This window comes from Mirounga leonina, unplaced genomic scaffold (assembly GCF_011800145.1).
Source record: "Mirounga leonina isolate KUSES-001 unplaced genomic scaffold, KU_Mleo_1.0 Mir_115, whole genome shotgun sequence".
NCBI classification, from domain to species: Eukaryota; Metazoa; Chordata; class Mammalia; order Carnivora; family Phocidae; genus Mirounga; species Mirounga leonina.
The window spans coordinates 32265180-32280589 of NW_023270268.1; the positions used below are offsets into that span (position 1 = coordinate 32265180).

The 15410-nt window shown below is 36.6% G+C and overlaps 1 protein-coding gene across 3 annotated transcripts in view; it reads right to left on the minus strand.

The window, feature by feature from the left end:
• The window catches only part of STAG1 (stromal antigen 1), a 409713-nt gene that overhangs the window by 19551 nt on the left and 374752 nt on the right, over positions 1-15410 (minus strand). For all 3 annotated transcript variants that reach the window (XM_034995271.1, XM_034995264.1, XM_034995275.1), the window contains 2 exons: positions 6746-6894; positions 5942-6070 (listed from right to left, as the gene is read on the minus strand). In XM_034995271.1, the coding sequence (XP_034851162.1) occupies positions 5942-6070; positions 6746-6894 (278 nt within the window). The remainder of the gene's footprint in view (positions 1-5941; positions 6071-6745; positions 6895-15410) is intronic.

Consider the following 15410-nt stretch of genomic DNA (forward strand, 5'->3'; position numbering starts at 1 on the left):
CAAGTTATTTTGTGGATAGTGACAGGTGGATCCTTATATGGAAAGGCAAAAGACACAATACTGAAGGAGAACAACAAAGTTGGAAGACTGACACTATCCAACTAGAAAACTTACTATAAAGCTACAGTATAATCATTTTGCAATATACATGTTTATCAAATCATCACACTGTACATCTTAAACACTTATACAATGCTCTATGTCAAATTTATCTCACTGAGTCTGGAAAAATAAAGAAAAATCTATAGTAATTAAGACTGTGGTACTGGCAAATGATTAGACATATATATCAATGGAACAGAAAAGAGAGCCCAGAAATAGACTCACATAAATACAGTCAACTGATCTTTGACAAAGGAACAAAGGCAGTCTCTTCAGTAAGTGGTGCTGGAACAACTGGATGTCCATAAACAAATAAATTAGGCTAGACAAAGACCCTGTATCTTTCACAAACATTAACTCAAAATGGATCATAAACCTAAATGTAAAATGTAAAACTATAAAACTCCTAGAAAATAATATAGAAGAAAACCTAGGTAACCTAGGGTATGGCAATGACTTTTTAGATATAACACCAAAGGCAAGGTCTCTGGAATAATAATTGTTGAGGTGGAGTTCATTAAAATTAAAACCTTCTGTTCTGCGAAAGACACTGTCTAGAGAATGAGAAGACAACCACAGACTGGGAGAGAATATTTGCAAAATACATACCTCATAAAGGAACTGCTATCTAACATAATCAAAGAACTCTTAAAACTCAACAATAAGAAAACAAACAACCTGATTAAAAAATGGGCTTCAGATCTGAATAGACATCTCACCAAAGAAAATATACAGATGGCAAATAAGCATGAAAAGATGCTCCACATCATATGTCATCAGGGAATTGCAAATTAAAATGAGACACCACTATGCACCTATTAGAATGGCCAAAATCCAGAACACTGACAACACCAAATCCTGGTGAGGATGCAGAACAACAGAAACTCATACATTACTGGTGGGAACAGAAAATGGTATAGCAACTTGGGAAGACAGGCAGTTTCTTAAAAACTAAGCATATGCTTACCATGTGACCCAGCATCACACACCTTAGTACTTACCCAAAAGACTTGATAATTTAAGTCCTCACAATTACTTACACAGGGATGTTTATAGCACTTTTATTCATAACTGCAGAAACGAGGAAGCAACCAAGATGTCCTTCAGTAGGTGAATGGCTATATCAATTGTGGTATTTCTACACAATGGAATATTACTCAACATGAAAAAGAAATGAGGTACTAAGCAATGAAAAGACACAGAGGAACTTTAAATGTATATTACTAAGTGAAAGAAGATTATCTGAAAAGGCTGCATACCCTATAATTCCAACTGTATAACATTCTGGAAAAGGCAAAACTATGGAAACATTGAAATGATCTGTGTTTGCTAGGGATTAGGGGAGGAGAAGAAGGATGAACAGGCAGAACACAGAGGATTTTTAGGGAAGTGAAAAAAAATACTCTGTATGATACCATAATGATGGATGCATGTCATTATACATTTGTCTAAGCCCACAAAATGTACAACATCAAGAGTGAACTATAATGTAACTCTGGTGAATATGACCTGTCAAGATAGGTTCATCAATTATAACAACTGTATCACTTTGGTGGTAGCTGTTGATAATGGGGGACTATGCATGTATAAGGGCAGGGGGATATATGGGAATTCTTTGTACCTTCCCCGCAATTTTCCTGTGAACCAAAACTTCTCTAAAAATAAAGCTAAATCAAATAAAATCAAACTGAATTAAATTAAATTAAATCACACACTTCTGTTAATCTGTAAAACTGTGCATAACCGGCTGCCTTCCTCAGGAGCAATCAGAGAGGGAACTTCCAGCTGCTAGTCCTCTGGCTGACCGTGCGACAAAGTAAACCCCCTGAACTGTGATGGCAGCCTTCAAGCCACACACATATCAAACAGTAATAAGTAAAAATCTAAATGGCCAAGGAGGTATAATCACAATCTTTGATTAATGAGTCTAATGCTGATATAGGGGTGACTCCTAGGTATTCAAGCCAAATGATAAAAAAACAAGGGGAAAAAAAAATCTGAGTAGGGACAGCAGAGGCTGCACACTGCAAGAGAAATAGACATCACAGAGTTTGTTCATCCAAGTCTTTAAACAAATGACCAAACAACATCAATATCTAGGGGTGCAGTGAATCAGTATCAAGAGTAGCTAAGTTATTTCACAATGTATCATATATGCAACATTATTATCTAAACTGTTCAGTTTCAACAAAAAATTATGAGACATGAAAAGAAATAGGGAAATGTGACCTACATATAGCAGTAAAAAAGTGAGCAATAAAAACAGTGGCCCACAAATATTACAAAGCTATTATTTAAAAATATTCAAAGAACTAAAAAAAACCCATAAAGAATGAAAAATATGATGTCACTACCTCATTAAGTAGAGAATATGAATAAAAAGAAATGATGGGGGCGCCTGGTTGGCTCAGTCAGTTGAGCATCTGACTTTTGAGCATTTGGTTCAGGTCGTGATCTCAGGGTCCTGAGATTGAGCCTTGTGTTGGGGGGGGTGGGTCTGTGCTTAGCAGGAAGTCTCCTTGGGATTCTCTTTTCTCCATCTCCTTCTGTCCCTCCCCACCCCCTCTACTCTCTCTCTCTCTCTCTCAAATAAATAAATAAATAAATACATCTAAAAAAAAAAGATGAAAAAAGAACCAATGGAAATTCTGCAGTTGAAAAGTACAATAACAAAAATTAAAAATTCTCCATAGGGGCATAGATTTGAGCTGGCAGAATAAATAATCATTAATCTTGAAACTATATCAGTAGAGATTATGCATTCTGAAGAACAGAGAAAAAAAGAATGAACAAAAATGAACAGAGCCTCACAGAAATGTGGGATATCATTAAGTGCGCTAATAGGTGTAATGGGAGTATCAGGAGAAGAAGGAGTAGAAATAAACTTAAAGAAATAATGGCTAATTAGTTCCGAATTTGATGAAAAACATTAATCTACACATTCTCAAGGCTCAACAAACTCTAAGCATATAAATGCAGAAAGACCCATACCCAGATGCATTACAGGCAAAATTTTAGCTTTTTAAAAGCCAAAGATAGAGAAAAAAATCTTGAAAGAAGAGAAAGTAACTCATTACATACAAGGGAGATCCATTAAGTTTAAACTCCAATGACTTCTCATTAGACTCAATGGAGGCGCAGGCAGTGGATAACACAATGTACTGAAAGTAACACAATATCAAACAAGAATAGTTATATCTAGCAAAACTATATTCCAAAGCTAAAGATAAAATAAAGACACACCCAGATGGAATAAAAACAAAATTTGTTGCTGGCTGACCTGCCTTACAAGAAAAAATAAAAGATGTTCTTCAGGCTGAAAGCAAATGATGCCAGAGTATAATCTACACATGAAAAAACAAAGAGAGCTGAAAGGTAATTACGAGGTAGTTAGAAAGGACAATATAATTGCATATTTACTTTATTCTTTTTACCGATTTAAACAGCAACTGTATAAAACAATATGTATTACTGTATTGATGAGTCAATAGCATAGAAATGCAATGTATTTGATAATAAACACAAAAGAAGTAGGTGGGAGTAAAGATGTATTAGTGTAAGGAAATGATGCCAGATGGTATTTCAAATCCACAGGAAGGAATGAAGAGAACCAGAAATGGTAAAGAAGGTTATTAAAACAAACACTATAATAAATATATACTAGGCTCCATTTCCTCTCTAAGTGTATTTAAAAGACATACAATAATAAAATTAAAAAAAAAAGTTAACAGCATCTAAAAAAAAAATACGCTATGAACAAGTGAATTGCATACTTTAAAGGGTGAACTATATGGTATGTGAACTATCTCAATAATACTTTTTTTAAAAGACAAAAATAGAGGGACGCCTGAGTGGCTCAGTCAGTTAAGCGTCTGCCTTCGGCTCAGGTCAGGATCCCAGGGTCCTGGGATTGAGTCCCACATCGGGCTCCTTGCTCGGCAAGGAGCCTGCTTCTCCCTCTGCCTGCCTCTGTCTCTCTCTCTCTGATAAATAAAATCTTAAAAAAATAAATAAAAGACATACAATTATATCGAGTAATAATTATAATAATGTATTGTTGGGTTGTAACATATTTAGCTGCAGTATGTGTAACAATAATGGCACCAAAGGGGGGGAACTGAAATGTAGCTATATAGGAGTAAAGTTTTTATATTTCCTTAGAATAAATTTGAAGAAATTTTGGTAAGATGCGTATTTTAAGGCCTATAAGAAAACACTAAGAAAATAACTAAAAAAGTATAATATTTTGAAGAAAGTAAAATGTTACACTAGAAAACATCCACTTCATATAAAATAAAGCTTTATTGCTTTATTGGAGGAAAAAACAAAGATCTATAGAAAACAAACAGTGTAATGGTGGCTCAGTCCGTTAAGTGCCTGCCTTTGGCTCAGGTCATGATCCCAGGGTCCTGGGATCGAGTCCCACATCGGGCTCCTTGCTCAGCGGGGAGCCTGCTTCTCCCTCTGCCTGCCTCTCCCCTTTGCTTGTGCTCTCTCTGACAAGTAAATAAAATCTTTAAAAAAATAATAAAATAAATATTTTCTGACCAATAGGAAGTCAACATCTTTCCTTAGAATTACACTCATATTCATAAAATTTTTAACTGTCTCTCCAAATTTCTGTTCATTTAGCCTATTACTAAAACTGACACACCTTCCTACCAATTTATAAAATTCAGGATCCCATCAATATTTTTTTATGAAAATTGCATCTATTATTTCTTTAAACTGTTGAAAAAGAAATCACTCTTCTTGAAACAAGTCAAATAAAAAATGAGTTCACCTTTGAACATGGGTTTGAATTGTGCAGGTCCACTTATATGTGGATTTCTTTTCGTTTTTTTTTTTTAAGGTTTATTTATTTATTTGTCAGAGAGAAAGAGAGTGTGAGAGAGTGAGCACTCACACAAGCAGAGGTAACGGCAGGCAAAGGGAGAAGCAGGCTACCCACTGAGCAGGGAGCCTGATATAGGACTCGATCCCAGGACCCTGGGATCATGACCTGAGCCGAAGGCAGACGCTTAACCGACTGAGCCACCCAGGCGTTCCTGGATTTCTTTCAGTAAATACATCACAGTACTGTAAATATATTTTTTCTTTATGACTTACCATTTTCTTTTCTCTAGCTTGCTTTATTGTAAGAATACAGCATATAATACATGTAACATGAAATACGTTAATTGATTATTATCAGTAAGTCTGCCAGTCAACAGAAGGCTATTAATAGTTAAGTTTTTGGGGAGTCAAAACTTGTATGTAGTACAGCATAGGGGATATAGTCAACAATACTGTAATAATGTTGTATGTGACAGTTACTACACTTATCATGGTGAGCACTGAGTAATGTAGAGAATTGTCGAGTCACTGTTGTACACCTGAAACTAATATAAACTATACTTCAATAAAAATTTAAAAAAAGTCTGAAATTTAAAATCTAATGAATCCTTTTCATTTATTTTGAATTAAAAAAAAAAAGGTTATACACAATTTTCGATTGTGAGGGGGTCGATGCCCCTAACCTGTATTGTTCAAGGGTCCCCTATAAAACTAAAATATAATTAATATAAAAGGAAAAAAGAACGGGTTACACAATGGCTAAGCCAATGTCCCTACTTCTCTGAATTGTGGAATAAGAAATCATTTCCCACTTACTTATTTAATTCCAGAGTACTAAAAGCAAGCAGGAAAAGAACTATATAAATGCTTTAAAAAAAACTATAGTTCCTTAAAACAAATATCAGAGCTTATGTTATCAACAGTAATTATATCTAGATGATTAACATTTTTCTAAAAAATGAAACATTTAAAATTACAAGGGATCATGATAAAAGCAACTTACACAGTCTTTTTGTCCTGTCGAAGAAGTTTAGAAGAAAATTCACTTAGTACTTCCAGGAAAGCCAGATTAGGAGGTGGATATTCTTGTCCTTTCTGATTTTGGTATTTAAAGGCAAATTCTATGCCATCCCTGAAGTAAAAGAAAGTATCACCTTATTTTTCCAGATAAGGAGTATAGTTCTCTCAATGGGCTAAAATTTCAAAATAGTTGGGAAGGCAGGATAATCATCACTGAATATAGTAAAATCTGATAAATTTGAAGCGTAAAACAATGTTAATTTGTATGACATATATGCCTATTTACAGTATAAAACTATAAGCTGTGAAACAAAGCTAAATTCCTATGTGTATCTTGTAGGGATAGCACAATACCCTGGAAAGATAACTAGATAGTCAGAAAACTTAGTTCTCAGAGTTGATCATGGTATCAAGCAGATGTGTGAGGTATTTAACATTTTCTGTCATTCAGTTTTCAGTTATGAAATAAGGTTGCCAAATCAGCATTTGCACAGTGTTTTTAAATCCACGTGCCCTATATCATCATCTTACTGACAGACCAGACCAGAGTATTTTGTTAAACTTTACTTTCTATACTATATAAATTGAAAAAACAGGCAGTTGAAGTATTTTTCAAATTAAAAAGGCCCTCCTAGTTGAGACTCACTAGACTACACAATCTCTAAAGTTCTTATAACTTGAAAATTCAATCATTTGTCATTAAAAATGGGTCAAATAACAGTTATTTCAGTTAAATTCCAGTAAACCAGATTCTGTATAACAGGAAGTATTTATTTAGCTCACTCACTTGTGAAGTGTGGCAACTGCTTCTCGTGTCTTGATCTGATCCAGTCCGAATGTAAGGGCAAAGCGACGTGCCAATTCTTTAATGCCACTGACGTGGGCAGATGTCCTATCTAGGTTGGGACCTTGCTCTTGAACAAGTTCATTAAACAACTGGTTGAAAGAAAAAAAGAGGAAAAAACCTACAGCTAAGAAAAATTTGTTTATTTTATTTATTATTAGAATAGGTAATATAATTTAAAAATATTTAAAAGGCATATGGTAAAATATGTATTTCCCTCCTTGCATTGAACTGTAGCCACATTGTTCCCCTTCTTCAAGTCATCTACTAATAATTTCTTGAGCTCATTTTCATGCTAGCTGTGTGATTAAATGCAGACAGGAATTTACTTCTTTTTAACAAAAAATAATATATTTTGGACTGGGGAAAGGAAACATGTTTATAGAAATATATTTGTATTCATACACATCTATGTAGTTTTTTGGTGTTTTAATAGGGATGACCGTATATGAAATATGGGGTTCAGAACTTTTTTTTTTTCACTTACTATATCTTAGACAAGAACATTATGTAAAAGAAGACATTTGGATATATGGGGTGATATTTCCTACCCAACAACAATACATACAAAAAAGTTCTTAAGCTGTATGAAAAGGTTTTATAAATTACACATACATTACATATATTGTATCAAAGTAACAACCACCAAATAAATCCTGAAGTACTAAAGAATATAAAAGCTATCATCATTTTAACCACCAAGGTTAGAAACTTAAATTTATCGGTACACATCTGTCTTCCCTCCTATTATGAGAGATGAATAGTCCAGGACTTTCATCTAAAGCCACTCCCTCTGTATGTACTAGATCTCACTCCATTTTACCTGAATATTCGGTAATTTTGCTCCTATGCTTACTGCTCTGTCATGCATCCTTACCTATTCCCTCTACTACATGCATCTTAAAACCCCAAAATACAAAAAACCATAACTTCTTAACTCAATCTCCTGTGCCAGTATCAAAACGTTGTTTTGACTCTCTTTTTTGGCAAAGATCCTGAGAAGTATTGTTTACATTTGTTTTTTTCACTTCCTCACCCCCACCTCTCAATTCACTCTTATCATACCGTCCCATTGAAATAGCACTTCTGAGAAGGAGGAGCAAGATGGCAGAGAGTAGGAGACCTAAATTTCGTCTGGTCCCAGGAATTCAGCTAGATACGGACCAAACCATTCTGAACATCTACGAACTCAACAGGAGATGGAAAAAAAGAGCAGCAACTCTCTGAACAGAAAAGCGACCACTTTCTGGAAGGTAGGACATGTGGAGAAGTGAATCCAAGGCGATGTTCGGGAAGACAGATGGTGGGGGAGGGGTCTCCGACGGTGATTCTGGCAAGTGATAGAGCAGCAGAGCACAAAATCGGAACTTTTAGAAGTCGGCTCCGCTGAGGGATGTCGCTCCAGTGGCTAAGTGGGGGGTGGAACCCTTGCAGGGACAGTGTGGTCGCAGGATCCTCGGGGTCACAGAAAGACAGGGGGTGCCTGAGTGCGGCAGAGCTCCCAGGTATCTGAGCAGGGAAGCCGGCTGCAGAGACGGCCCGAGGAGTGGGCTCTCAGCTCGGGGTTGCCATAAACCATGATCTACGGCATAATCGGGCCACTGCTCCTCCAGCAGGGACCCAACAAGCAGCAGATCCGGGGAGACTCCTCTTCCTCCCCGGGAGGAGTGGCGCGGGAGCACACGGCAGGAATCTGCTGCGTTTGGAGACTCCACACAGGGTCGTGTGCCATCGATAGAAAGGCTTGGTCACAGGCCAGGTGAACACGGAGTGCGGCCAGAGCTGGGGAGATGGGAGTGATTGACTGCTTTTCTCTGGGGGCTCACTGAGGAGTGGGGCCCTGAGTCCTTGGCTCCTCCGGTGGAGATTGGGAGGCCGCCATTTTCACTTTCGTCCTCCAAAGCTGCATGGAAAGCTTGCAGGGAACAAAAGCTCCCGAGAGCAAACCCCAGCAGATTATATAGCCCGGACCGGCAAGGGCGGGGCAATTCTGCCTCCGGCAAAGACATCTGGGAACTAGGGCAACAGGCCCCTCCCCCAGATCAGCAAGAACAGCCAGACAAGGCCAAGTTTACCGATCAATGAGAACGGCAGAACTCCAGCACTAGGGGAATAATGCACATAGAATTCATGGCTTTTTTCCCATGATTCTTTATTTCAAAGTTAATTTTTTTTTAACTTTCTTTTTCTTTTTTTTTTTGAATTTTTCTTTTTCCCTTTCTCAACCAACATCTTATCAATCCCTTTTTAAAAAAATTCTTTTTATTTTTCATTTTTAGAGTAATATTCTATCCCTTCATAGTAGTTAACCTTATATTTGGTATCTATATATAAGTTGTTCTTTCTTTAAAATTTTGGGATACAGTATCTTCTAACAGACCAAAATATACCCTAAATGTCTAGTGTATGGCTTTGTTCTACTCTCATGCCTGATCACATTGTCTCCCCTTTTTTTTTAAAGTCCTCTTCTTTCTTTTTTCAACCAACTTATCTTATCAATTCCTTTTATAAAATCTTTTATAATCTTCATCTTTACAGTCATATTCCATCCCTTCATCATATTAACCCTTATATTTTTGTACATAAAAGTTTTTTCTTTAAAATTTTGGGAGGCACTTTCTTCTGACAGACCAAAATACGCCCAAAATCTAGTGTGTGGCATTGATATATGCACCAGCCTGATCATATTTGATCATACTCTTTTTTTTGTTTTGTTTTTATCTTTTTCTTTTTTCTCTTTTTCTTTTTTCTTTCTTTCCCTTTCTTTTCCCCTGGTTTCAGGTCTTTTCTGATTTGTTTAGTGTATATTTTCTGGGGCCGTTGTTACCCTGTTAGCATTTTGTTCTCTCATTCCTCTATTCTCCTCTGGACAAAATGACAAGATGGAAAACATCACCTCAACAAAAAGAACAAGAGGCAGTACCGACTGCCAGGGACCTAATCAATACGGACATTAGTAAGATGTCGGAACTAGAGTTCAGAATGATGATTTTAAAGATACTAGCTGGGCTTGAAAAAAGCATGGAAGATATTAGAGAAACCCTTTCTGGAGAAATAAAAGAACTAAAATCTAACCAAGTCGAAATCAAAAAGGCTATTAATGAGGTGGAATCAAAAATGGAGGCTCTGACTGCTAGGATAAATGAGGCAGAAGAAACAATCAGCAATATAGAGGACCAGATGATGGAAAATAAAGAAGCTGAGAAAAAGAGAGATAAACAAGTACTGGATCATGAGGGCAGAATTCGAGAGCTAAGTGAAACCATAAGACAAAACAATATTAGAATAATTGGGATCCCAGAAGAAGAAGAAAGAGAGAGGGGGGCAGAAGGTATACTGGAGCTAATTATAGCAGAGAACTTCCCTAATTTGGGGAACGAAACAGGCATCAAAATCCAGGATGCAGAGAGAACCCCCCTCAAGATCAATAAAAATAGGTCAACACCCCAACATCTAATAGTAAAACTTATGAGTCTCACAGACAAAGAGAAAATCCTGAAAGCAGCTCGGGAGAAGAGATCTGTAACCTACAATGGTAGAAACATTAGATTGGCAACAGACCTATCCACAGAGACCTGGCAGGCCAGAAAGGACTGGCAGGATATATTCAGAGCACTAAATGAGAAAAATATGCAGCCAAGAATACTATATCCAGCTAGGCTGTCACTGAAAATAGAAGGAGAGATAAAAAGCTTCCAGGACAAACAAAAACTAAAGGAATTTGCAAACACAAAACCAGCTCTACAAGAAACATTGAAAGGGGTCCTCTAAGCAAAGAGAGAGCCAAAAAGTAACATAGACCAGAAAGAACACAGACAATATACAGTAACAGTCACCTTACACGCAATACAATGGCACTAAATTCGTATCTTTCAATAGTTACCCTGAATGTAAATGGGCTAAATGCCCCAATCAAAAGACACAGGCTATCAGACTGGATTAAAAAACAAGCCCCATTGATATGCTGTCTGCAAGAGACTCATTTTAGACCCAAAGACACCCCCAGATTGAAAGTGAGGGGGTGGAAAACCATTTACCATGCTAATGGACATCAAAAAAAAGCTGGGGTGGCAATCCTTGTACCAGACAAATTAGATTTTAAACCAAAGACTATAATAAGAGATGAGGAAGGACACTATATCATACTTAAACGGCCTATCCAACAAGAAGATCTAACAATTGTAAATATCTATGCCCCTAACATGGGAGCAGCCAAGCATATAAGCCAATTAATAACAAAAGCAAAGAAACACATCGACAACAATACAATAATAGTAGGGGACTTTAACACCCCCCTCACTGAAATGGACAGATCATTTAAGCAAAAGAGCAACAAGGAAATAAAGACTATAAATGATACACTGGACCAAATGGACTTCACAGATATATTCAGAACATTCCATCCCAAAGCAACAGAATACACATTCTTCTCTAGTGCCCATGGAACAATCTCCAGAATAGATCACATCCTAGGTCACAAATCAGGTCTCAACCAGTACCAAAAGACTGGGATCATTCCCTCCATATTTCGGACCACCATGCTTTGAAACTAGAACTCAATCACAAGAGGAAAGTCAGAAAGAACTCAAATACATGGAGGCTAAAGAGCATCCTACTTTAAAGAATGAATGGGTCAACGAGGAAATTAAAGAAGAATTAAAAAATTCATGGAAACAAATGAAAATGAAAACACAACTGTTCAAAATCTTTGGGATGCAGCAAAGGCAGTCCTAAGAGGAAAATATATAGCAATACAAGCCTTTCTCAAGAAACAAGAAAGGTCTCAAATACACGACCTAACCCTACACCTAAAAGAGCTGGAGAAAGAAGAGCAAATAAAGCCTAAACCCAGCAGGAGAAGAGAAATAATAAAGATCAGAGCAGAAATCAATGAAATAATAACCAAAAGAACAGTAGAACAGATCAACGAAACTAGGAGCTGGTTCTCTGAAAGAATTAACAAGATTGATTAACACCTGGCCAGACCTATCAAAAAGAAAAGAGAAATGACCCAAATCAATAAAATCATGAATGAAAGAGGAGAGATCACAACCAACACCAAAGAAATACAAACAATTATAAGAACATATTATGAGCAACTATATGTCAGCAGATTAGATAATCTGGAAGAAATGGATGCATTCCTAGAGATGTATCAACTACCAAAACTGAACCAGGAAGAAATAGAAAACCTGAACAGACCTATAACCACTAAGGAAATTGAAGCAGTCATCAAAAATCTCCCAATAAACAAAAGCCCAGGGCCAGGTGGCTTCCCAGGGGAATTCCATCAAATATTTAAAGAAGAATTAATACCTATTCTTCTGAAACTGTTCCAAAAAAATAGAAATAGAAGGAAAACTTCCAAACTTGTTTTATGAAGTCACCATTACCCTGATCCCCAAACCAGACAAAGACCCCATCAAAAAGGAGAATTACAGACTAATATCCTTGATGACCATGGATGCAAAAATTCTCGCCAAAATACTAGCCAATAGGATCCAACAGTACATTAAAAGGATTATTCACCACAACCAAGTGGGATTTATCCCTGGACTGCAAGGTTGGTTCAACATTCGCAAATCAATGTGATACAACACATTAACAAAAGAAAGAACAAGAACTCTATGATCCTTTCAATAGATGCAGAAAAAGCATTTGACAAAGTACAGCATCCTTTCTTGATCAAAACTCTTCAGAGTATAGGGATAGAGGGCACATACCTCAATATCATAAAAGCTATCTCTGAAAAACCCACACCGAATATCATTCTCAATGGGGAAAAATTGAGAGCTTTCTCCCTAAGGTCAGGAACACGGCAGGGATGTCCACTATTACCACTACTATTCAACATAGTATTAGAAGTCCTAGCCACAGCAATCAGACAACAAAAAGAAAAGGCATCCAAATTGGCAAAGAAGTCAAACTCTCACTGTTTGCAGATGATATGATACTTTATGTGGAAAACCCAAAAGACTCCACCCCAAAACTGCTAGAACTCATACAGGAATTCAGTGAAGTGGCAGGATATAAAATCAATGCACAGAAGTCAGTGGCATTCCTATACACCAACAAGACAGAAAGAAATTAAGGAATCGATCCCATTTACAACTGCACCCAAAACCGTAAGATACCTAGGAATAAACCTAACCAAAGAGGCGAAGAATCTGTACTCAGAAAACTACAGAATGCTCATGAAAAAAGTTGAGGAAGACACAAAGAAATGGAAAAACGTTCCATGCTCATGGATTGGAAGAACAAATATTGTGAAGATGTCGATGCTACCTAGAGCAATCTACACATTCAATGCAATCCCTATGAAAATACCATCAACTTTTTTCAAAGAAATAGAGCAAATAATCCTAAAATTTGTATGGAACCAGAAAAGACCCCGCATAGCCAGAGGAATGTTGAAAAAGCAAAGCAAAGCTGGTGGCATCACAATTCCGGACTTCAAGCTCTATTACAAAGCTGTCGTCATCAAGACAGTATGGTACTGGCACAAAAACAGACACATAGATCAATGGAACAGAACAGAGAGCCCAGAAATGGACCCTCAACTCTATGGTCAACTCATCTTCAACAAAGCAGGAAAGAATGTCCAATGGAAAAAAGACAGTCTCTTCAACAAATGCTGTTGGGAAAATTGGACAGCTACATGCAGAAGAATGAAACTGGACCATTTCCTTACACCACACACAAAAATAGACTCAAAATGGATGAAAGACCTAAATGTGAAACAGAAGTCCATCAAAATCCTAAAGGAGAACACAGGCAGCAACCTCTTCAACCTCAGCCACAGCAAATTCTCCCTAGACACATCGCCAAAGGCAAGGGAAGCAAGGGCAAAAATGAACTACTGGGACTTCATCAAGATAAAAAGCTTTTTGCACAGCAAAAGAAACAGTCAATAAAACCAAAAGACAACCGACAGAATGGGAGAAGATATTTGCAAATGACGTATCAGATACAGGGCTAGTATCCAAAATCTATAAAGAACTTATTAAACTCAACACCCAAAGAATAAATGATCCAATCAAGAAATGGGCAGAAGACATGAACAGACATTTCTGCAAAGAAGACATCCAAATGGCCAACAGACACATGAGAAAGTGCTCAACATCGCTCTACTAGTACTTTTTACTACTTACAGTATCATAACTAGAAACAGCAGTTCTTCCAAACATTTTCAAATGAATCCACAGGTAATTATTTATAAATTCTTAAACTTCAAAATGTTTCCAGAGATGGTTGTACACAATTGCCTTAAATTTTAAAATTTACATTTAAATGCAAAGAATATATCTCTGTGCAAAATTCAAGGAATACAAAAATAAGCATTCTCCTTCCTCTTTCCCACTGAATATCATTCTTCTCTCCAAAGGTTATCAATGTTAAAGTTTCAAGGTTTTCTAGACCAGTTTAGACACATTAATGTATTACAGATACGAAACTTTTAACATAAATGATACTGATCTATATAGTTGGTCCTGAAACTTGCTTTTTTCCTTTTTCAAGTTTTTATTTAAAATTCCAGTTAGTTAATGTATGGTGTAATATTAGTTTTAGGTGTAGAATTTAGTGTTTCATCACTTACATACAACACCCAGTGTTCATTACTAGTGCCCTCCTTAATACCCATCACCTGTTTATCCCCCTGCCATCTCCTTTCCAGTAACCCTCAGTTTGTTCTCTATTGTTAAGAGTCTGTTTCCTGGTTTGCCCCGCTTTTTTCCTTTTTTCCCCTATGTTCATCTGTTTTGTTTCTTAAATTCCACATATGAGAGAAATCATATGGTATTTGTCTTTTTCTGACTTATTTCGCTTAGCATAATAATCTCTAGCTCCATTCACGTCGTTGCAAATGGTAAGATTTCATTCCTCCTTAAGCTGAGTAATATTCCATTGTGTGTGTGTGTCACACACACACATATCACATCTTTATCCATTCATCAGTCGATGGGACATTTGGGCTCTTTCCATAATTTGGTTGTTGATAATAATATATAATATATAGAATATAAACACTGGGGTGTATGTATCCCTTTGAATCAGTATTTTTGTATCCTTTGAGTAAACAGAAGTGCAATTTCTGGATCGTAGGGTAGTTCTATTTTTAACTTTGAGGAACCTCCATACTGTTTTCCAGCATGGCTGCACCAGTTTGCGTTCCCACCAACAGTGTAAGAGGGTTCCCCTTTCTCTGAAACGTGCTATTTTTCACTTAATGTTTTGTCTTAAAAATCTTTTAGCTACTTCAGAGTATCACACTTTAATCATTCCTCTGTTGATGGAACATTTAGACTATCTTCAATTTTTCAATATTATAGACTTGCTACAATAAACATCTTTTACGTACATCTTTGTGTGTACCTGCATGTACCAATGTAGATACCTAGCAGCAAAAATAGTGACTTTTAAAAGGAATATCTATCTTCAATTTTGAAATATCCTGCAAAATTATATTTCAAGAAGGCAATGGCAATTTCTTTCACAAGGGACCCTTTTCTCCACATCTTTATCAATCACTGGTATTAACCATCATTTAAATTCATGCTAATCTGCCCATCAGTGATAAATATCTCTTTGTTTCAATTTGTATTTCATT